The 25,422-nt window shown below is 37.8% G+C and overlaps 1 protein-coding gene across 5 annotated transcripts in view; it reads right to left on the bottom strand.

Annotated features, from left to right (window-relative positions):
• MAGI3 (membrane associated guanylate kinase, WW and PDZ domain containing 3) overlaps positions 1 to 25,422 on the bottom strand; it is a 273,809-nt gene that overhangs the window by 53,433 nt on the left and 194,954 nt on the right. For 3 of the 5 annotated variants that reach the window (XM_032623693.1, XM_032623721.1, XM_032623711.1), the window contains 4 exons: positions 21,974 to 22,151; positions 20,536 to 20,615; positions 7,506 to 7,563; positions 3,190 to 3,284 (listed from right to left, as the gene is read on the bottom strand). In XM_032623693.1, the coding sequence (XP_032479584.1) occupies positions 3,190 to 3,284; positions 7,506 to 7,563; positions 20,536 to 20,615; positions 21,974 to 22,151 (411 nt within the window). The remainder of the gene's footprint in view (positions 1 to 3,189; positions 3,285 to 7,505; positions 7,564 to 20,535; positions 20,616 to 21,973; positions 22,152 to 25,422) is intronic. The other 2 variants (XM_032623702.1, XM_032623728.1) reach the window with 1 other exon arrangement.

Raw genomic sequence — 25,422 nt, 5'->3', positions numbered from 1 at the left:
ATGAGCCTCTGACATTCAAAGTAGCAACTCATCTCTGAACAAAATATTACTTAAAAAAATTATTTGACATGCTCAAAGCCTATTTAGTTATGTAAGCTGATTATGACTGCCCCCTAGTGTTGCCTATCAGATCATAGATAAGATCATGTAAGTACTGTGTACAGGTACTTGAGGAAAATATCTTTGATGAAATGTACCTTTCTCATTTTTATGTCAAATATTGAAATATTTCTGGTCAGCTATCCCATGCTCTAGTCCCCATAAATATCAGAATAAGACTGGCATCTGAGGGCTCCAACAGAAAATCAGCATATAATATATGAGCTCCAAGATGTGCAAACATTAAAGTGGGAGGGAAAGTTTTGGTTAACACCTAATTTGGGAAAGTAGTAATAAAACAGCCAAAGCCAATTAGAAATTGGTCAAAAGTAGGTCTTATCAGAATTTAGATATAGAAAAGTGAGAATAAGAAAGGCACAAAGAAACTATCATTGAGTCTAAGAATCCTGATTTTTTTTTTTTTTTAACAATCCTGATTTTAAATCCAAGCTTTGTGATTTAGTTGAGTAATCTTGGAATATAATTTAACCTTTTTAAGTCTCGGTTGCCTCATCTATAAAAGGGGGGGTAATAGTACCTAATTCATGGGGTTGTTACAGGGATTAAACTAGGTGGTGCACAGAAAGCATAAGAAACAGTGCTTGACAAACAGTAAGTGCTCAATAAATGTAGATAAACACAAACCCATACAGGCTGCCTAAGGAAGGAGGCTCACAAACTTGAGTACTTCTGTCCCTGTGGCAAGTATATCCCTGGGATGGAAGCATCAGACAACTGTAACTTGATGCCATCAAGGCATCTGGACGGGGAAAATAATATTAACAACCTTGCAGCAATATTTTGAGACTTAAATGAGATGATGTAATACAAAGCATCCAATTTAGCACTAGACTCTATCTCAATAAATGGTAACCATTATTCTTCAAGGACTAGCATAACTTCCATCACTTCTAGGAAGCCTTTCCTTTCCTCTCGCAGTGAGATTTAATTTCTCTCTCCTTTGTTCCAACACTACTGTTTACATCTGTTAATATCATACCATACTAAAATTATATGTTTGTTTCCCTGGCTAACTTGTGGGCTCCTGAAAGACAGATGCTGAGTCATTACTCTCTCATAAGAGAGTGTCTGGTTATCTAAAGTAATGAAACACATAGGTCCTGCCCTCGAGGAGCTTAGAGCTTAGTAAAGGAGAGAAGATCTTTGCTATGGGCCATGGAAGACATGGGCATTCAGGAACTACATGTTATAATACAAAGAACTCTGAATTCAAAGTCAGTAAAACTAGGTTCAAATCCAGACTTGACTCCAAATCACTCACTGTGATTCTAAGCAAGAGGCTTAATCTTTCCTGAAGTCTGTTTATGTGTAAAATGGGGACTCATGTTCCTCTGTAGTTAATGTCCTCTGGCTACCCCTTTCACACTCAAAGCTAGCAAAATAGTTGGCTAAACCCACTGCCTTCACTTCTACACCTCCCATTTCCTCTTTATTCTACTGCAGTTTTATTTCACTCTCCCCTTGCTCTTGCTAGAGTGACAAATGACCTCCACATTTTTAAGTCCAATGTAAAACACTTTTCAATTTTCATCTTTCTCGACTTTTCAGCACCATGTGACACAAATACTCAGCTTCTCTTTGAAACTCGTTTCTTCTCATGGCTGCCTATCCTTACAACCTCATCTCTTGTTACTCCCCTAAAATACCCTACGCGCTGGCCATTTGTATCTGTTCTCTGACCCCCTGGACCACCATTTCATGCTTCTCTGATTTTATATATTCTGTTCCTTCTAGCTGGTATGCCTTGTTGCTCCTCTAAAATTTTGATCTGCCTGACTTAACTTTTCCTGGCACTTCAAGACCCAGTTCACATATGTCCTCTGTCTGAAGGTTCCCCTGCCCCCTTGATTTCCTCCATCAAAGCAAAGTTGTGCACTCCCTCCTTTATGCCACCACTGTACCTTGTACATCTCTATTAATAGCAATGAAAGCTATTGTTTATTGGTCACCATGTGCCAGACCTGTATTTGCAAGCACTTTACATGTATTAATTTGCATACTCAGAACCACCTTAAGAGGTAGGGACTACTATTATTCCTGTTTTGTAGATGAGAAAACAAAGAATTTAAAAACTCAACCAAGGTTACACAGCTGGGATTCAAACCCGCTCCGCCCCCTGCTCATTCAACTACTAATACAGGATGACACCTATCACCATACAGTGGAACTATTAGTTTCCTATTTTAGACTGTGAACTCTTGAGGGCAAGACCTATCTGACTCTTAATCATTTTTTAATACCATGTACTTAGCAAAGCACTGGGCATGTAGTAGGTGCCCCAAAATATTTGTTAAACTAAAAATATTTGTTAAATCAAATGCAAATCTTAAGGGAAAAGACTATGTTTTGGAAGAGTAGTTATAAGAAAAAACTGTTTCTCTCACTGGCAACAGAAGTGAAGAATCTAGTAGATTATTATGATATGACCATATAGACCTTATTAATGACAGAGAGAGAAGGGGGAGGAAATGAGCAGGGATAAGTTGGATGTAAGAAATTTCTGGGCATCTTTTTCAAAATACACATGGCTAGGTTCATCAAAATCTCAGGACCTATGTATTTTTAAAATGTTCCCCAAATGGTCCTGATATTACTAATACCCTACCATCCCACTTGAGAATCAATGATGTAGGCAATAATACAGTGGATTTACTTAGTATTTGTTCATATCAGTTAATGAATAATCCTGAATGGTTACTGACGTTAGATCTAAGCAATTAACTTGAGAGAAGCTCAGAATGAATTAAAGATCTAATACTGGCTTGGCCTTAAACACCAGGAAACAATCCAATCTTCAAATTAAAACCTTGCACCCATAACAAAGCTATTCAGTCCCTTCTGCCAACAATTTCATACTTTCTATATAAGCAGCATGAGAAAAGCCTCAGGATTCTCAAACTGTCCAGATGTTTTATTAAGATTATTCATACCTTTACAATGACGGAAATTAGACATTCTCTGTTGAATTTCAAAGCCCCGACAGTAAAAAGTTCAAACTCACTTTTATTATTTCAGCATATAAGTTTCACAAGTTATTCTTAGAAGAGAAGATAGAGGTAAAAGTTCTACCTGGTTTTGAAGACCCAGTATCAGCCTGTCCTAACTGCTTTTTCCTTTTGGCTTCCTCCACTGGATTTTCAAACTGGGTTTTCTGGTTAAGGTGACTGTAAAATGTAGAAAAACATGCATTTCAGTTTAATATGAAAGAATTACATATTTTTAAATAGACTATCATAGGTTAAGGGATAAATATGTACCCTTTACGCTATGGAACCCAGATATGCTGACAGGTCACAGAGGAAGAGCCTTCTGGCAACTAAAGAAGGGCCCGCAGAAGATGCCTAGAAGTCAAAGCTGCTGAAGTATTCACTATAGCTTCTTTATAAACGTTTCTAATATAGCTAATAACAGTTTTCAAAACTACAGTAGAAGCCCTCATATATGATATACTCGAACTGTTGGTAATTAATCAGTTAATTTTTTTTAAGGCAGTTAATGGTAGGAGGGTTTTAAGGTTCTCTAAAGTGAAGCAGCTGTAAAGACACATTTGAAGAAATCTGAGTGTAGAAGCCTTCTAGAATTTTACTATTATTTTTCCAACTGACTCACCCACATCAATTTAGCAGCAACTAAGCAAGTGACTTGCTTTTTTTTCTCTTTTTTTTTTTTTTTTTTTGCAGCACACGGGCCTCTCACTGTTGTGGCCTCTCCCATTGCGGAGCACAGGCTCCGGACGCGCAGGCCCAGTGGCCATGGCTCACAGGCCCAGCCGCTCCGCGGCATGTGGGATCTTCCCAGACCGGGTCACGAACCCGTGTCCCCTGCATTAGCAGGCGGACTCTCAACCACTGCACCACCAGGGAAGCCCAAGTGACTTGCTTTTATCAAACTGTATCACAGAACAACTCTCACAGTTAAATTTCTTCAAAATTATATAATAATTAGTTACATAACTATAACAAAAGTTTAACTGTTTTTTATGATTTAGGAGCAATCACAACTGACCCCTGAAAGCATACAAGTCTGTGGGGGAAAGCAGAAAAGCATGGGGAGACTAGAGGTAGGCCATTAGCCGATAGTATTCAATATACTAAGGGTAAGAGCATACTCTTACCCTCTTTACAGAGGGAACTGAGCATAGGTTATTCTGGCAAGTCAGTTAAGTGTAACTTGGTTAAGAATGCAACTATTGTACAAAAGATGTTTAAGACCGCAAATAGGTCTAATACAGAAGCAAGGGGGGATTATATTCTAGTACTTCTATAGTACAAATATATTTTAGCCAAATGAAATGCATTTTCTAGTAGAATCCATTTTAACGAGAAGTGACATTAGTAAATACCAACAATTAAACAACAAATCATGAGAATTTCAGATTATGATTTTCTTTAGATAGGCTGTTACAAAATCTATATGTAAATAGTCATATGACTTGGATATTTTCTTTACCATTTGTGAACATTAATGGTGATGGAGGAGGGGGCAGCAGGGAAAAAAAACCACCCTATGGCAAGGTATGCTAGCTTCTGAGTATGCTTCTCTATGCCTTTTAGGCTTCTAGTACATTATTAACCCTGCAACAGATGTAGGTATTTAGTTTCAGAGCTCTAAATACGGCAAGTTCTACTTGACACCCTTCGGGTTCCGATTTCACAAAAACTCAGGTATGCTTCTGCTTCTTACTATGAAGGGGGACCTTATCAACTGAGTTACTGTGAAATGAAGACTTTGGTGTTAAGTTAGGTACCATTTTAAAAGTTATCTCTTAGGTACTGATAATTTACATAGTCTTGATAAAATAAAACTAGAAACTGACACTTAGGAAAGAATAAACCTGTTTGGAAAGAATCCTGGCTCACTTTAATGTCATCAGCTAGAATGACTCACTTTGCCACCCAAGTATTAGAACATAAACAGTGGTAGTATACTCTTCGTTATATGTGGTAGAAGAGAGTAGAAGTATGCGAATGAGTAATCCCTTTCCTGAAAATTCTTTGACAAATAATGTAAGATATTAGTGAAGGGAGTAACTGCATCTGTAACCTTAGACTATCTAGATTAAAATGTCACCCAAAAAACAAAACAGTAAAAAACTCTCCTTTTCATTTAGTTACTTATACCCATAATATTATTAAGATAACAAATTTTGTCTTCTATAAAACCAGCTATAGGAAGTAAGAGAGGAGAATATGACAGATTATCAGAAAAATTAAACATGGGTAGCAAACAAGCTTAATTAAATATATAATAAATAATTTGAAATATAAGAATTTTAAGAATTCACCTCAACAAACAAAATCATTATCCTTCACAAACGGTTAAGATATTAAAAGCAGACATATTTTGACTTTGTCACCTGACTGCATCAAGACAGTTAAAGCAATACGTTAAGACAACATTTCTAAATATATAAGCATTCTTATGGAAGGCCTACCATTAAATTTTGGGAACAATTTTATTTTCAAAAATAAATTAATCCATTTCAGAATCTCATCTTCTAAAATAAATACTTACCAAAAAAAAACCCTGCCATTGCAGTTGGTGTTACTACTATAAGGCTCCTGCCAAGAGCAATCATTGTGCCATCTGGTTTGACAAACTAAGAGAGCCAAAGAGTAGCCATTCAAGTTAACAGCTTTTTATCTCCATCAGTAAACTCACTGCAGATTACTATAGTCGAGATTCAAAGCCTAACTAATCTGGGAATCAAGCCACACTCCAGAGCTCAGCTGATTCCATACTAATGTGCATCTTGAGTACAGCCTGCTCGCTCTTAATCTAATAAATTACCCTCCGGTAAAATGAGCTCGTCTGGGAGCAATCATACAAAATCACATTGCTGCCACTGCTGTTGCTTCTAATCAGGCTATTTCACATACCTCCATGCAGCTGAGAGCAGGTCACTTCAGGATTTGCCCTAAAGTTGCTTCAATATTAGTGTATCCTTGCTTAACGAGAACCTGATCATTTAGCCCAAGATTTTATAACAGGCAAATGTCTTTCACCTCTTGACCGTGTACTCAAATTCACTTGGAATGGATACTAAGAGAATGAGAATTATTATCTCAGAAATGTTCAGTAGTGTTAATGGCAAATAATGACTGATTGAAGCCCAATTTAAGTAGACTAACTCTTAGGGGGAAAAAATCTCACAATTCCTTTTCAGCTAGCCTTCAAATATTTCTTTGACTAGAAAAATGGTTAGTTTTTTTCTTCTAATTAAATATGCTTTAGAAAAAAAATAATGAGCTGCTGTGAACCTTTCACATCACAGTATTAGAAAGATATGAAATAACACAATGGAAATAAAATTAACATAACCTTTCAATGGAACCAAAATATTGACACTGTTAAGTTACATATCGGAGGGTCAAAATGACTCATTTTCTTAGGGTACAAGTTAGATTTTAAGAAATCATTCCAAAAATCCCTCTAACCACAGTGACTCGAGTAACAACCGACACACTAGGATAAAGACTAGCATTATAACAGGACTCAGAGTTACTTGCACTAGGGAAGTGGCACTGGTTTGTGCCAACAAGTGATGAAAAGTTAATTAGCAATCATAAAACTAGAAGATTCTCATGTTTGCTATTTTTCCAGGTAATAATATTTTGCCTTTACTACCTTGGCAGTTGGTGCAGACTCCTAGTTCCCAGGTAAATAGTAACCTTTCTGATGCAATTATTTGCCTGGTACTAGATGCCTGAGGTCAAAATTCTATCTATACCATCTGGAGAGAAAGCAATCCCAACGATCATAATAATGCAGCAATTAGATAAGTGAAGAAAAGGGAAAAAAAATTAGATGTTGATGTTATCCTAATTTCTCTGGCTAATATAGGCAGGTGTTTGATCCTCTACTCCAACACAGATTTATGTTAAAGTTAACCATAACAGCTGTGTGAGAAGCAACTTTCACCCCCCCAAAGAGAATACTAAGTTTTCCTTAATTAACTCCTTGAAAGAGAGAACAGTTTTAATGATATACTTCAAAGGTTTGGATCATTATGATACAATGCCCTTAAAGTCCTTTCATTGCTTTCAGAAACATGCAAGTATAGTGTTGAAAGTGACCTTAATAGTTCACCTTATTTCAGTCTTCTATCTACTACTTCTCTCTTTAGAGGCCACAGTAGTACTGATAACATCTCTAGCCATTACTCATCTGGACAACTTCCCCCTGTCTCTCTATACTTACTTCAAAGCCAACTTCTAGGGAGCCTAGTCAGTGAAGTAAATGCCCACTGTCCCTACCTTCTCATTCCCCTAGTGGCAAAACCTGAAAGCTGGATTGCAGAAGCATAAAGTATTTCATTCATTCCCTAAAGTTGTGTAATGAAAGGAAAACATTTGGGAGAACATTAACTGAGGTAACAAACTTACTCAACATAGTAGGTCCCATACTGAGGGTCTTCAATTTTCTCCCAGCCATAAGGAAGTTCTGCAAATAAAAAAAACAGAATTGAGTGAAATGCCAGTTTCATAACCAACAAGAAAAGAATTTACAGAATGAATTTGTGTCTTTTATTTCATTACACTAAAATTTGGGAGACAGACGGAAAACTGAGGGCTCACTTTCAAAGAACAAACACAGTTTGAGTGGTTTCTTCAATAGCTAGTGAGTATCTCGGCAAGTAATCAGAAGCACAGAAGAAAAGAAGACATTAAACTCAAAGGTGTTTATTCGAGGGGCTTCCCTGGTGGCGCAGTGGTTGAGAGTCCGCCTGCCGATGCAGGAGACACGGGTTCGTGCCCGGGTCTGGGAGGATCCCACGTGCCGTGGAGCGGCTGGGCCCGTGAGCCATGGCCGCTGAGCCTGCGCGTCCAGAGCCTGTGCTCCGCAACGGGAGAGACCACAACAGTGAGAGGCCCACGTACCGCAAAAAAAAAAAAAAAAAAAAAAAAAAAAAGGTGTTTATTCGAATCAGAAGCCATAAAATGCTAATTATTTAAGAAATCACCTGGTATATTTCTTTCATTTAAAAAGCCTGATAACAATGACGTGAGACACACCCTGTAGTTCAATACAAGCAGCAGCTGCATGTTAACTTGTTCACTATCAGACAAAGGATTTGTCAATTATTTCTGTTATCACATTCTGACCCACTTCTCCCCCTGGGAAAGTCCAGCCTCGGATTTTTGCCATTTCAAGTGGGCAATCTAGATTTGCTTAAAATCTAAGAAAATACTTACTGTCCCTTGCAAGAGCTTGATCTAAGTATCTGAAGGAAAATTTATTTAACTACACAGTGCCTTGTGTAGACTCTATATTTATGTATGGTTACAAAGAAATACCTTACGTGGGATTATTATGTGTTATTGCAAGTAAACTGACCAATAAAATATAACCAGAAAAACTGAAAGTAGTTGAATTTCTGATAGTTAAAAAAAAGTCTGGGGCTTCCCTGGTGGCGCAGTGGTTGAGAGTCCGCCTGCCAATGCAGGGGACACGGGTTCGTGCCCCGGTCCGGGAAGATCCCACATGCCACGGAGTGGCTGGGCCCGTGAGCCATGGCCGCTGAGCGTTCGCGTCCAGAGCCTGTGCTCCGCAACGGGAGAGGCCAAAACAGTGAGAGGCCCGCGTACCACAAAAAAAAAAAAAAAAAGTCTGGTCTTTGCAACGTAAACTGGCCCTGTCAAGAAAGAATCCCCCCCCAATAAAGATGTTTAAAAAAAAAAAAAAAAAAAATACTATGGGGAAAATAAAAAAAAAAAAAAAAAAGAAAGAATCCCCTTTCCCTCCCACTCTGTTTTCCAAGGTAAGGCTGCTGAAGAATCATTTTATTAGTCAGACATGGATTAAGTTGGCAGGAGTGTTCCTACCAGGTGGATTTTATTGCTATCAATTATGCACAGGAGCCCAGCAAGAAGGATTTTTTTTTTTCTTTTTCGTTACGCGGGCCTCTCACTGTTGTGGCCTCTCCCGTTGCGGAGCACAGGCTCCGGACGCGCAGGCTCAGCGGCCATGGCTCACGGGCCCAGCCGCTCTGCGGCATGTGGGATCTTCCCAGACCGGGCACGGTCCCCTGCATCGGCAGGCAGACTCTCAACCACTGCGCCACCAGGGAAGTCCAAGAAGGAATTTTTTAAAAAACCTATAGTTGTACACTATGAGGACCACCCTGACCACCCTTTTATTTTCAATTTCTTTTAGACTTTTTCTGCTATGCTGAAAAACATGTACACATGTGCACACACATACAAATGACATATGCTAGACACCAAACAGGCTTAGAAAATAACAAAGTACTTATTCATTTTATATCATTAAGCTGTAGTATATCGACTTTGTAAATAAAAATTCCATTATAATGAACCTGATAAACAATACAAACTGTTATGCTCTAATAAACAGTATTATTCCACATTCAGAACAAAAGGAGAGAATAAATGACTAGCCTCTTGATGAAAGGCTCTGAATCACCTCCACCCCTTTTCTCCAGCATATTTTTCCTGCCTATGTATATATATTAATTGATGGTTTTGAAGCTTGGTGAGTTTTTGTGGTTTTCCTTTGAAGGACCTGGTTGAAATGTCTGAGGTGGAAAAGATGAGAATAGTTGAAAAGTAACTACTATATGAAACAGGTCAAAACAACTGAAAAGAATGGGATACACTTTAGCTCACTTTGAGCCTCCACAGCTAGGAAACAATCATCAGTTAAGTAGGTACAATATTTTATGACCCACGTGAAGAAAAAAAGGACAAAGAGCATCAAGGGGTTAAGATGCAACCCACTGTAGTCACCCAGGACAGTGCATCCTGAAAGGAATTCAGGATGAAAATCAAACAAAACAGGATGAGGCACGCTGTGCTTTGGACAAACGGGGGCCCCTGGATAATTAGATGCATATCGCAGGAAGAATTTCAATGATCCCAGATCCTTGCATCTTCCCATATATAGAAAGTACTAAGACCATTAGCTAGAGATGTCTGTTCTTTGTGATTAGCGGTCTTCTGCTAAGATGTATGCTTGACTGCATGAATTTCCCAGCTAAAAACTCATGTATATCCTGGCTCCTCTCCTACCTCTTGAAGCAGTTCTCAGAGCCCCTGAGGCGCTGTCTCCTGGGCTATGGGCCTCAGTAAGACCCTGAACAAAGCTTAAACTCATAACTCTCATGTATGTTTTCCTTTAAGTCGACACTAAGCAACTGTTACATGCGTATAACATGGATTATATCTATTGGATTATATCTGTAAAAAAATGCTCTATAATAATATTACCAAAGCATTATCATTGAGGATCTTTCATGAGCTATTTTTCTTTAATAGAAATTTTCTTGAAATAACATAGGAACTCAGTTGTGCTGTGTAAGGGTGACTTCTGCAACTGCACCACAACTGGATTTATGCTTTTAAAAAAAAAACATTTATTTATTTATTTTTGGCTGCATTGGGTTTGTTGCTGTGTGCGGGTTTTCTCTAGTTGCAGTGAGCGGGGGCCACTCTTTGCTGCGGTTGCACGGGCTTCTCATTGCGGTGGCTTCTCTTGTTGCAGAGCATGGGCTCTAGGTGCACGGGCTTCAGTAGTTGTGGCTCACGGGCTCTAGAGCGCAGGCTCAGTAGTTGTGGTGCACGGGCTTAGTTGCTCTGTCGCATGTGGGATCTTCCCGGACCAGGGCTCGAACCCGTGTCCCCTGCATTGGCAGGTGGATTCTTAACCACTGCGCCACCAGGGAAGCCCTGGATTTATGCTTTGTCTTTGAGAATTTTGGAGAATTGAAGCAACTATAGAGATAGTTGAAACTTTCCATTTGCTATCTGAAAAATTCACTAAAAAGGATGTATTAATGCCTAATAAAAATAAAACAGCAAAATAAATATATTTCAGTGTTGACGTGGAAGTTGAGTCAGCATTTTAGCTAGTACTTAAAGAAATTAGCAACTAACAGATAAAGTATAGCCCTTTCTTTAGGAGAGTAAACAAATTGGTAATTTATCTTCCAGATTACTTTTAGCAATCACTTTAAACCCTCATACATGATAACATTAGCTAGGTTTATGCAGGGCAGATTCATGCAGATAAAGAAGTGGTTATTACTTGCCTACTTAAATAAAGGTAATACAAGCAAGACTAAAATACCTAGCAATTTTATACACCATCCAGTGGGTCGATTCATTTACTGAATTTCTTCCCCTTTTCCTTCTCTTTTCCCCTCCCTTCCTTCTCTTCCTCCTCTCTCCTTCTTTATGCAAAAATAAAAATTAGAAACAGTATAGTTCTTGACATCAAAGAGTTCATAGTCTAAAAATGAAGACAGAAGAGAGAAATGATATAATGAAGGTAAACGCAAGCTTTTGGGGAGAGCAGAGGAATGACACCAATTGCTTGGTAAAGCAGCTATCAGAAAAGCCTTCTAAAAGAGGGTGATGTTTGAGCAGTCGTAAAGGATGAGTTGGGATTGGGGAGAGGGAGGCCATTCCATAGATCAAAGGGCACTGAGGTATTAAGAATGGCTGGCAATTTTCAGTAATTACAAATAATTTGATAGGGTTAGAGTGAAGGATGTATGCAAGGGGGCTTGTCTTATAAGCAAGCACCAAAACACATTTCTGGAGTGCCAGGTTAAGAAGTTTGGTCTTTATTTTGATGATGATGAAACTGACTAAGCTGGACTGAGACATGATTACATTTATATTTGGGAAAGATTATGGGCAGCAGTAATAAAGGATGAAATAGATGGAGTGGAGTGAGAATAAAAGCAGACAAACAAGAAAATCATTAATAGCTTAGGTAAGAAATTATGAAGGTTGGAGCTAAGACACCGGTAGTGGGAATACAGAGAAGGAATGGATAATAGAGACAAGGAAGTCAAAGCAACAGAACTCCATGACTAACACTAAGACTGAAGGAGGAAGAGAGAGGAGGAAGCCAAGATGATCCCAAGGTTAATGGCTCTTCAGGCATGAAGATGATATATTATCAAATATTTACTGGATACCAATGATGAAAATAGCTGTGGGAAGAGGAAAGAGGTATTAATTTGGATTTAGAGGCATTTAGGAGACAGATAATATGGGAAAAGTGCCTAGCACCATTGGACACTTAAGAGATGGCAGGTTTTTTAAAGTTAGAATTGATAGAACTTGGTACTTAACTGCACTGAAGAAGACAGGGTGAGGATAAAGTTGAGGATGATAGCCAGTTTAAGGCTCACGGAACTGGGAGGATGTAATGTCATTTGGTGATGGTAGGAAGCTCAGGTATAGAGAATATTTAACTCAGTTTGGAAGGTGTTACATTTGAGGGGCTATGCAACATCCTTATAGAGATATCCAACAATCTCTTGGAAATATGAACCCGGCCCTCAAATGAGAAATGTAGGAAGATAAGGATTTGGAAGACATTGTAGCTAAAGCCATGGCAGTGGACATGATTACCTAGATAAATTGTGAATAGAAAAAGATGGAGAATAGAAGCTTAGGAGCATTAACAATTTAAGGAGCAGAGACAGTGAGAATAGTCAGGGGGAATGATGTCAAAGAAGACAGAAGAGGAGAGCATGGTCAACGCTAACAAATGCTTTATAAAGCTGTAAGGACTCAAGATAAGGGCTAAAAAGAGTCCACTAAGTTTGGCAATCAGGCTGGAGGTTATTGGTAACCTTAAGAAAACCAGTTTAACTAGAAAGGTAAGGGGCAAAATTCAGCATATTGCAGTATTAAAGAGTAAAATAAAAGGTGGAGCCCTTAAGAAGAGAGCCTTTTTTTTTTCTTTGTCTTTTTTTTGGAAACTTGGTTGTAAAAAACATAGTGTGAGAACTGTGGAGAAGTAGGGTCAAGAGAAAACGTGTTTATTTACTTTTGAGATAGGAAAGATCTAACCGTATTTTTCTGTGTTAGAAGCTAAAGCATTCCCCCCAAAAGCTGACTCAAAAGGCAAAACTAGTTCTGGCATATCAAGCAGTTGATTGTTTCTAAAGCCCATGAATTTATCTTTCCTCTTCTCCAAATAGGATTTTTCTTATTTAAATATATGAATTACAATTGTTTTCTCATTGTGGAGCTCTATTCAGTTGATAATTTTCTTTTACCATTCTCTAAATTCGAAAAATGATATCGACATTCAATATATTTTAGTAAAAATGTCTTTAGTAAAAAATTTAATCTTTCTTTCATCTTAAGAGAAAAGGAGTGGGTTAAGAGTAAAATGGATTCCTGATGTTGAATTTTTAAGATAAAACCATTTAAATTTAACTAAAACAATTTTTTTTTTTTTTTTTTTTTTTGCAGTACGCGGGCCCCTCACTGCTGTGGCCTCTCCTGTTGTGGAGCACAGGCTCCGGACGCGCAGGCTCAGCAGCCATGGCTCACGGGCCCAGCTGCTCCACGGCATGTGGGATCTTCCCAGACCGGGGCACGAACCTGTGTCCCCTGCATCGGCAGGCGGACTCTCAACCACTGCGCCACCAGGGAAGCCCTAAAACAATTATTTTAAGTGGAAGATAAATATGTACATTGATTAAACCATCAGGTATGGTATAAAAACACAGGTTCTGAATATCACAAGACTGGGGAGAAAAGGGCAAGTTTTAGAAACTGTGAGGTTTTTCTAGAAGATCTTAAAAGTTCAGCAGAATGCAAACAATATCTTAAACTATAAAAACTGACATTTAAAATATTGTTATTACTATCCCCTTTTGAACATCTACTCTGTGCAAAGTATTGTGGAAATTACCAATGTAAGTCAGATACAGTCTAGTCTGGAAATAGCCTATTGTGGGGCTATTTCTCCCCTATTGAGGGAGGAGACAAAATATACAGCAAAAGTGATAAAGGTTGGCCGAGCATAAAACAAATACGTTGAAGGTTCCAAATTTTGGGGTCCCCATAGTGAAGTACAGGTGACGTTAGAAAGGCACACCCAGTAATGGGGGTGGGAGAGTAACTCTTAGATTAAAATGTTTTGAACATCCTTAAATACTGAGTGCAATTTTGGTCGCTCTATCTTAAGAAGGATATAATTAAGATGACCATATAATGTATTCTACACTTTTGAGAGTAAAAGGGGACACTGTTATTAATTATGCTGGGACAGCAGGAATAAGCTGGATTAGTCCTTGGCCAACCAAGACATATGGTCACCCAGAATGTAAAGAGCATTAGTGGAACACACTCACCCAGAGAAACATTTCCAGTTTCTCTGAGCCCCTTTACTTTGTCCTCCAAGGAAGAAAGAATGTCTTATCTGACTGTTGGGTTTTACAGAATGAATTCTACGTGCTTGGCTCAGGGCCTCTTGGGTTCTCTTGCTGTTCTGGATGCTAGCCTGCCTGCAGAGAGGGTGCAATCTGCTCTTTTCACCATGTCTGCCTTGTGGGAGGGGTCAAACAGCTGAACACAGAGACCAGAGACTGAGAGCTTAAGTCTGCCTCCTGTAGGGGTGAAATATTAGTAAGCCCAATAGAGGTGCAGAGCTAAAGCTATGTTTACTCAGCAGATGGTATTCTAACCTCATCTCTGTTTCCTGTGTCTTATTTCTCTATTGACTGCTCACTAGTGAATGAAGACAGAATTCTTTTTTTTTTTTTTAACTTTTTTTGGCCATGAGGCATTTGGGATACTAGTTCCCTGACCAGGGATTGAACCCTCGCCCTCTGCATTGGAAGCACGGAGTCCTAACCACTGGACCACCAGGAAAGTCCCAAGACAAAATTGTTATTTATTTCTTCCCTCAGAACCTTAAAGAGATTAAACATTATTTTCAAGAAGGATGACCAAAATAATCTGGTGCATAGAGTAGCTTCTTTCCTTCTTTTCCTTTCTTTCTTTTCCTCCTTCCTTCCTTACATCCAAACATTTAAGTCTCTACTGAAGGGATATATAGATAAGACAAAATCCTTGCTCCTATAGAGTGTAGGCACCTAGTAACAATGCAATGTAGTAGTAAGTGCTACAATAGAAATATCCAGTGGTACTGTTGAGCACAGAGGAGAGAACACCTAATCCTGACCTGGAAGAGAATGACAGAGGAGGCTACAAAAAATTATACTTTACATCCGAGCTTAAAAGGATAAGTAGGTATGAGCTAGGTGGACACAGGGAAAAAGGCTGGTTCCTGGCAGAAGAAATGGGCCTGTGGCAAAGGCAAAGAGAAAAATGTGTCATACTTACGGCATGATAATACTGTGAGAGAGAAATATAGAATATAGTTCAATTACAAAAGATCTTCAATACTTCCCCATGGAGTCTCGACTTTATTCTGCTGACAGTAGGGAGCCATTAACTATAATGGCCATTAACCTGAGCAAGGGAGAGGTATGAAGGCAGTTATATTTTAGCAAGATTAATGGACAATGTAGCTAAAGTTTTTTGATCGTGTAGTCTTATCAGTAAAGAAATGTGACAATGTACTTCCAAGAGATTTATATATATATATTCATAAACATATACATACTACTCTACTAACATGTATTTACATAATAAAGCATACACAAAACAGAAGTTTAAAAAGGAGATGGGAGACTTCCCTGGCGGTCCAGTGATTAAGACTCCATGCTTCCAATGCAGTGGGCATGGGTTCCGTTCCTGGTTGGGGAACTAAGATCCCACGTGCCACGGGGCACAGCCAAAATAAATAAATAAAAAATAAAAAGGAGATGAAAACTAAGTAAACAATTATCTCTAGTTTACCTCAATGTGGTTTTAAAAAGTATGAGAAGTGTCAGCTCTGCATTTTCTCACTGTTAGCTTGGGCTTGCATATTTGTATTATCTTCAATCAGCAGTGTCTTTGTAGACATCCTTTTAAGCCACATTTTAATTTTGTGTAGATTAAAAACCGTATAACATAGTCTATAAATCCACTTAACTGTGCACAAGTAACTGCAAAACTTTACAGGGCTCTTGGCAAGAGTAAGGGTGCCACCCATGTTCTTCCCTCAAGACACTCTGGGGAGTGTACATGATAATCTGACATATAGAAGAGGTAGAATGCCATTACCAATCTGTATATAAAACAGTAGAGAAGCTTAATTTATTTTTTCCCAATAGAAACATTATGAAAAGTTCTGACATTTTCTTCCTGTACCCGAACAGATAGTTGGAACACTACCATTTTACAGACCACTGGCATAAAAGATACACTGGAGGAGAACTGTAGGAAAAAAAGACCAAGAAAAATCCAAGCGTGTGGTAGTCAGAGGAAGGGAGAGGAAGATACAAAAAAAAAGCATGAATAGATAGAGGCATAGGTAGCTATGTGAAAAAGCAAACAGAGCAAAATGTTCATTATAATGCATGTATTCACTGAAAAACTCTTTCAGTTTTTCTATGTTGGAAAATTTTCATAATAATATATTGGCAAAATATAGAAAAAAGAAAGAGCAGCAGGGATTGGAAACTATATAGGGAATAGAGCAAACAGAGAGGAAGAAGCAAAAGTGACTCAAAGGATTTTGGCCCAGATGATTATGAGGGTGGTACCTATGACAGAAAGAGGAATGGGGTGACTATGGGGGAAAGATGCTAAATTCAGTTTTAAATATGTTTATCTGAAGTGCTAGTAGGGCAATCAAAAAGAAAGTCTCAAATGTAATGGGAAATACAGAAATAGCATTCAGAACAGAGGACAATACTAGAGGTTTAGATAAGGAGCCCAGCTACAGTAAATTGATAGTTAAGGCTATGAAAATAAATACATTCTACAAGGGAAACAGGAAAAGGCAGAGAATTGAGCTGAAACAATTAGTCAGGAGGGAAAGGAATGGAGCCTAGCAAAAGAGACATGCCTGAGAAGACTAATACCACATTCACAATCTTTAAAAAGTCCAATTCTATGGACTTATGTATATGTATAACTGATTCACTTTGTTATGAAGCAGAAACTAATACACCATTGTAAAGCAATTATACTCCAATAAAGATGTAAAAAAAAAGTCCAATTCTATAGTATTACATATTCTAGTTTACCTTCACAATGGGTGACTTCACCATAAGAAACTTACTATGAAGAGCCTTATAGACAAGGGAAGTATAAAAAATTATTTTAAAAATTATTTCGAGGTATAATTTACATTCAACAAAACGCACAGATCTTAAGTGCTCATTCAATGATTAAAATATTGATTTAAGTGCTTGTTCAAGTATAAAAAATGAGTTTTGGCAATTGCATGTGCCTATATAACCGTCACCCCAAACAAGGTGGAGAATATATCCATCATTCCAGAGAATTATTTCAATTCACCATTCTCCCCTCCACCCCCATCATTTTCTGACTTCTATCAGCATAGATGAGTTTTCCTGGTTTTAGGCTTTAAATAATGGATAATTAAGTATCCATTCTTTTGTGTCTGGCTTCTTTCATACAACATGTTTCTGAGGCTCATCCATGTTGTTGAGTGTCATCAACAGCTTTTTCTTTTTATTGATGAGTAGTATTTCATTGCATGAATATACCACAACAGGAGAATGTTTATCCATTCTCCTGTTGATGAATATTTGGGATGTTTCCAGGTTGGAGCTATTATGAATAAGGCTGTCATGATCATTCAGGTAGTCTTCTGGGGAACATGTGTTTTCATTTCTCTTGACATAACACCTCATAGGTAACTGCCAACATCTCTCCAGAGTGTTCACATAATTTTACATCCCCACCAACAAGTAAAAGATCCAGTTGCTCTACAATCTCACCGATCATTGGTATTGTCAGTGTATTTGACTTTAGCCCTTTTAGGGGGTGTGAATGACATCACACTGTAGAGACGATTAATGATAAGCACCTTTTTATGCTTTTTAAAAAACTGAGGTATAGATGATGTACACACCTTTTCATGTTCTTAACTGGCTATTCTTTATCTTCTTTTGTGAAATGTCTGTTCAAGTTCTTTGGCCATTTTATTTTATTTTTATTTATTTATTTTTGGCTGCATGGGGTCTTCATTGCTGTGCGTGGGCTTTCTCTAGTTGCGGTGAGCAGGGTCTACTCTTCGTTGTGGTGCGTGGACTTCTCATAGCAGTGGCTTCTCTTGTTGCAGAGCACGGGCTCTAGGTGCGCGGGCTAAAGTAGTTGTGGCACGCGGGCTCAATAGTTGTGGCTCACGGGCTCTAGAGCGCAGGCTCAGTAGTTGTGGTACCTGGGCTTAGTTGCTCCGCAGCACGTGGGATAGTCCTGGACCAGGGCTCAAACCCGTGTCCCCTGCATTGGCAGGCAGATCCTTAACCCCTGTGCCACCAAGGAAGTCCTCTTTGGCCACTTTAAAAAGCAACTTTATTGAGATATAATTTACATATCACATAAAATTGTTCTGCTTGAAAAAATGTACAATTCATTGATTTTTAATAATTTACTGAGTCGTGCAACCATCACCGCAATCCAGTTTTGGGAAATTTCCATCACCCCAATAAGATCCCTTGTGCTGTTTACAATTAATCTCTATTCCCTTCCTTAGCACTGGGCAACCACTAATCTACTTTGGCTCTATAGATTTGCCTATTCTGGACATTTCATATGAATGAAATCATGCAATACTTGCATGTCAAGTTTCTTTCACTTGGCATAACATTTTTTGAGGTTCATTCGTATTGTAGTATGCATAGTATTTCATTTCTTTGTATTGCTGAACAATATTCCATTGTATGATTACACCACATTTTATTTATCCATTCACTGATGGACATCTGAGTTGTTTCTACTTTTTAGCTATTATGAATAGCACTACTATGAATATTTACATTCAAGTGTTTGTGTGGACATGTTTTCATTCCTCTTGGGTAGATATCTAGGAGTGGAAGTGCTGGGTGATATGGTAAGTTTATATTTAACCTTTTAAGAAACTGCCAAACTGCTTTTCAAAGCAGTTGCACTGTTTTACATTCTGCCCAGCAATACACACGGGTTATTGTTTTTCTCCATCTTTGCTAATTTCAAAATCATGAAGATATTCTCCTAAATTTTCTTCCAAAAGCTTTAGGGTTCTAGCTTTGAGCCATCGCAAATTATTTTTTGTACATGGAGTAAGGATATAGTTGAAGTTCATTTCTCTTTATGAATATCCAATTGTTCCAGCACCATTTGTTAGAGATTTTCCTCCCCTCACTGAACTGACTTGGCACCTTGTCTGCAAATTAAGTGATCACATATGTGTGCATCTATTTCTGGATTCTCTTATGCCGTTCCACTGATCCATGTTCTAGCCTATGGATGGAAGACACTCCTGATTACTGTAGCTTTATAGTACGTCTTCAAATCTGGCAGCCTAAGTCCTTTATCTTTGTCCTTTTAAAAGTCTGTTTGGCCAACTAGAGTCTTTGTACAGCATTTCCATGTATATTTTAGAATCAGTTTGTCGGTTTCTTAAAAACAGACTTTTAGAATTTTGATTGGGATTGTATTGAATCTAGATATCAATTTAGGAAGAATGAACATCATTAACAATATGTGTTATCCTATCTACATAGTATATCAATGAGCACAGTATATCTCTTCAATTATTTTAGGTCTTGATTAATTTATTTCAGTGATGTTTTGTAGTTTTTAGTGTAGAGGACTTGCACATCTTTCAGTAGATTTGCTCCAAGGTATCTTTTTTAAAATATCATTACAAATAAATTTTAAATATTTCATTTTCCAATTGTTTAGTCCTAGAAAAATTCTATCATGCTGAACAAAATATGTATCAATTCTGCTTAAATTTTTTTCATAGACTGGAATCAATCTATAGGAGGACTATCTGACTTTCATTCTAATCTATTCATTTTTTTTTAACCAAAGTAAATAATTTCTGATGAGTCATACAAAATCAATGCAAATTTTATTCATCTACACGCTATATTCAAGAAGGCACAGCAAACATTTTGGTTGGGGTAAATTCTATACTTATTTGTAAGACTATACCATTAAATAGAACCTATAACATACAAGACAGACAAGCATTTTTATCTAATGATTCTCAGAGAGATAATTTTTCTACCAAGCAGTAAAAATTGTGTGTGGGTGAGAGGTATATTAAAGACTTTCACTGAGTTTTTATTGCTGCTGTAAATGGCAAAGGATTATAAATACTGGCATATCTATCCTAGTGATACTAAATTAAATATATTTTTGAGATTAGCAGGCATGATGAGGCTACCCTGTGGTTGAGAATGCACCTAACTTATTAAACTATTTATTCAGAATTTTAAAAGTTTGTTTTAAAACAAAGTTTAAAAAGTGGCAAATTCATTTCTATTAAGTTTTTTTTTTAAAAAGGATTTAATTGTATACTTCTCAAGAAAAGAGAAATAAAGACTCTCACAAAATTAGATGCAATGACATAATGACCAGAATCAGCTGATTATGATATCCACCCACTCCTTATGTGCTTATGCACATTATGGTTTGTTTAGGATTTTGGAAGACTTATTATCTAAGCAAGAAGAGCAAGAAGGGATAAAGAGAATAAGTATGGTATAAAAGGTTTCTGAATCTCTACCTCCATCTTCACAGTCTTCAGGGGCTTTGGCTTTCTTACAAAGACGAGGATCCAACCAGGTGGTTGTCTTGGAATTGTGGCTGTTGAACAAAGATTTCAATTAGAAACAGTAAAATAAAGAGGGAGAAAAGTATTTCAAAAGCAAAGATGAAAAGTGAATAAAAGGTATATGATGTTTGAACATTTATTTCCTACAGGCTTCATTTGTAAACCTCTGATTCAATAGTCCTGTTGTTCTCAGTCTATTACTTCAAAACTGCCACAGAGGAAAGGTAATGCTACAGGCACTAATTTGAGAATGAAGACTCTAAAGAAGGGATAAAATGTTAAGTGCATAATAACAGATTCTTATCTAAGCAGTCAAAAATGTTTCAGCGGGTGGGCACATGGCTCCATACTGTGCATTATCTTAGCCAAAAGAGCTGCCCTGAAAACCCTGTTTACTTGCTGGCTGAATTCCTTCCTCTCTCCCTCCAAAAACACTATATTTCTTAGGTGCCTGTGATGTGTGGGCATTGTGCTGAGGACCGAGAATATAGAGATGAACAAACAATCAGATAGAGTCTCTGCCCTCACTGGGACGCTTTAAAAATAAAAGAGTTAAATAAAATAAAATGTTTTAAAGTGTCTGTTTCTGGGAGTTCTCTGGTGGTCCAGTGGTTAAGACTCCGCATTCCCAATGCAGTGGGCCTGGGTTCGATCCCTAGTCAAGGAACTAGATCCTGCATGCTGCAACTAAGAGCGCACGTGCTGCAACTAAGACCCGGAGCAGGTCAGACCCAGGTCACCATGCAGTAAATACTAATGCTAAAACAAAGCCATCACACTGCTGAGTAGACAGTGTTATAGTTTTAAGTATCTGAAATATGAGGATCTTAAAGAAAGAAATATCCTGGAAGAAAATATATATGAAGACAATAAAACATAAAGTTATTATCAAAGCAGTGGGAGAATAACAATGTGATCAAAGGATCTTTTCTTGTGTTTCCAATTTGAGATTAATTCACTAACCTCTACGTTGATCTCTAGGTCTGAAAATATTTAGCTCAGTTAATAAATATGGCCCCCTTCCAAATGATGGTAATTTGTGAAATGCTCATTAAGTTGGACACTCTACTCGAAAGGTTAAAAAAAAAAAAAGGCAAAGCAAAATATTCTTTATTCCTTGCATTTTTCATTATTAGTGATAAATCTGTTTTTAATCCTCCTGTTTTTTATAAAACCAGACGTCAAATACAATATTCCTTTATCCAAATCAAATAAAAATGAAATATCATCCAGGGAAACAATCAGATTATGAATCAATTGTAACTTGTATGAAAAATATTTTTAAAGAAAGAAAAAAGAAATGCAAGGCTTGTGAAATGAGGTTAAGAAAATTTAAAGGCAAGTCTCACAGTGGCAAGGCACATTAGAAAAGATACAGACATGTGCTTACTCAATGAAGTAGATCATCCCCGTATCAGTGTAGGCCATTTCCCAGTTTTTGGGGAGCGGTTCCAGATTCTCGTCTCTCATCATATAATTTCTAAAGTCCATGGAACTATTTGTTTGGTTGTAACTTGGGACAGTCTTTATCCAATCAGACGACTCAGAATGCCTCTCTCTGTTTTCTGCTATTCCAACAGAACAGCATGAAAAGTAGGTAAAGTTACATTCTCTTCAAACAGCCTTAATTCTAACAAAATGCCAAATATATATTGCAAATTTCCTTGTCTACTATGTCCACATTCTGCTATAACTTTTGAAAAAACAAATAAACACACTGATTTTCTTTTCATTTGCTAAGTGACATTAACCCTGTACAGCACCTCTGATGCTAGTCAGGGAAAGAAGCAAAAAAACAACAATAGAATCAATTCCGTATATACTAAATACAGATCAATCAATATTATACTAAAACAATGGCCACAGCAGCACCTATACAGTCCTTTTATGTGCCAGGCTCTATGTTCAGCACTTTACATATATTAACCCATAATTCATTCTCACAGCAACCCTGTCAGTATACATTATTACTATTGCCATTTTATAGCAGAGGAAACTAAGGCCCAGCAAGGTTAATAAGTTATTTTAATCAAGGTTACACAGCTAATAAACAGCAAAGCTAGGATTTGAATTTAAAGGGTCCATGTTCTTAACTGCTTTATCAAGCTGCCTTGTGCACATTTAACACAGGCCTTTAAAATAATACAAATTTTTAAAAATTAAACTCAAAAGACTTACTGTTGTTAAATATAATTCTCTGTTGGTAATATTAAAATCCTTTTAGAGTTCCAAAGTCCACAAAGTAGGTAAGAATACTAAAATTTGATAACTCTCTAGGGAGTTCACAATTCATGCACTTAAAAGTTGTTTCTAGAACTTAAAAGATAATATAACTGTAATAACTCCAAACTTTGGGCAATGCTTCAGTATCAGAGACTCTTAGAAGAGGCCTTAGATATCATTATATATCATTCTTTATAGTACTTCCACTCCAACCATCCTTTATCCAACCAAGTTCTATAATCCACTAATCCTACTACTTACTGCCTTTCACTGTTCCTCACCCCCATCCATCCCCTAGCTATGTCCTCACTGCCCTACTTACCCAACTTAAATTCCATGATCAACCACTATAATCACTCCTTTGTAAATACTCCCGATTCCTTTTTCCCTACTTTACTTCACCACACTTGACTGGCTGAACTATAATTCTGCTTAAATCTTACTCTCCACATACTCCTTGCCAGTATATGTAGCTGAACGCAGGCGATAGTAACTACTTCACTTTTAACTCATGATCAGTAGCCTCAAGAGGGCATTTAATGATGTATGACAATCATAGGGCATTTCTTTAGTCCATTCGCTCTGACTCTCCTAGATAACAATTTCATACCTTCCTTCTCCTTAAATCTTCTCCTACTTCTGCCTTATCCCTAATCTCATTTGATGACCTTGTTTCCTATATCACTGAGAAAACAGAAGCAAACAGAACTTCCACAAATTCCCACCATTATATCTACATAGCAACTGTGCCCATTTTACTCTACCTTCTGTTACAGTGGAAGAACTGTGTTTCTAAGCAGATATCTCCATCCCCTCTTGCCTATAGCAATTCCCTCTCTCTCTCTCTCACCACCAATCTTTCTTACGTAGTAGGTCACATCCATCTTTTTTTTTTTTTTTTTTAACAAAATACAACCAAAAACCCAAAGAACAAACAGAAGATCCTGAATAAACCCTCAAGTTTAGTCTTAGGGTTTTACATATACCAACGACACAGGAGACCATAAATGACATAACTAATAGGAAGGGTAGCAGTATATGGGGCACAGGGTCCCAAGATAACCCTGCCTAAACCCCCTGTGTATATCCTAACAGGTACTGTGGCCACACATTGTTACAATAAAATATCATCTTCCTCTCACCCATTGGTTCATAGCTGTAATCAGATTCCTTATCCAAAATGTGCCTCAGAGGACTTTCTTTGGGGATAGTTGAAACTTTTGCCATTTTTAAAGACAGAAATTCAAGACAAACAAACAAGTTATTTCTCCATTCTTTAAAAGGAAATTAAGCAATTCTCTTTCCCCTCTAGCAACCCCGTCCCATTTCTCTCCTTTTTACACCAAACCTCCTTGAAAGAGTTTATACTTGCTACCTCCACTTCCACTCTTCCATTTGCCACTGGAACTCGTTCCAACAAGGCTTTTGATCTCTCATCAATAAAACTGTTCTTAGCAAGATCACCAGTCATTTCCACATAGCTACATCCAATGATCAATTCTCAGTGCCCATCTTACTTGAGCTATCAGTAGCATCTGACATGATGGACCTCTCTTTCTTGAAACAGTCTCTTCCCCTGGCATTCAGGACACTACACTCTCCTGGTGCTCCTTCTACCTCTTTTCTGTCTCCATGATCCCCATATATTAGAGTGCCTGCCCAAGGTTCAGTGCTTGGATCTTTTCTCTTTCTACACTCACTCTCTTGGTGATCTCACTGTGTCACTGTTATATAAGCTATATGCTGATGGTGTCCAAATATGGATTTTCAGACCAGAACACAGACTTTTAAATCCAACTTCAAGCACATTTCCATTTGGATATCTAATGAACATCTCAAACTTAAATATCCCAACCATAGCTCCCATTCCCAACCCAAACTGACTCCTTTTACCTGTCTCATCTCAATACATGCAACTCCATTCTTGCAGATACTCAAGTTAAAACCCTTGGAGTGACCTCTGGCTCTGCTCTCTCATACCTTATATCCAGTCTGTTGGCAAATGTTATTGGCTCAGGCCACTTCTTACCTCTCATGCCTTCACTGGGTCTAAGCCACCATTTTTCACTTAAATTACTGCAATAACCTCCTAACTGGTACCCCTGTTTATGTCCATGCCCTCCTACTGCCTTTTCTCAATACAGTAGCCAGAATGAGCCTGTTAAGTTAAAAGCTGTTTTATCATGGTACTCTTCTACTTAAATCTCATCTCAGAATAAAAAGCAAAATTCTTCCAATGATCTATAAGATCCTATTATAATACACATTTCCACCACACCACCCCCATCATTATCTGATGGACTTCATTGTTACTATTCTAGTCTATTCCCTTCCAGCACTCTGCCCCAACCACATATAATGGATTGTCCACATTGTATCCAACCACGCTGGTTTCCTTGCTGTTGTCTGAATAATCTAGGGATGCTCCCACCTCAGGGCATTTGTACTTCTAACTCCCTCTGGCTGGAATGTTCTTCCCCAGGATATTTTGAGCACTACCTCACTTCTTGCAATGTCCCCTTCTTGGTAAGGTCTTCTCTAACACTCTATCTAAAATTGCAAACCTTGGCCACCGCTACTTTTTATCCTTCCCCTCCTCTGCTTTTTCTCCTTAGC

The sequence above is a fragment of the Phocoena sinus genome, chromosome 1 (genome assembly GCF_008692025.1).
Source record: "Phocoena sinus isolate mPhoSin1 chromosome 1, mPhoSin1.pri, whole genome shotgun sequence".
In the NCBI taxonomy this organism is placed as follows: Eukaryota; Metazoa; Chordata; class Mammalia; order Artiodactyla; family Phocoenidae; genus Phocoena; species Phocoena sinus.
This window is presented reverse-complemented; position numbering and strand designations above follow the sequence as displayed.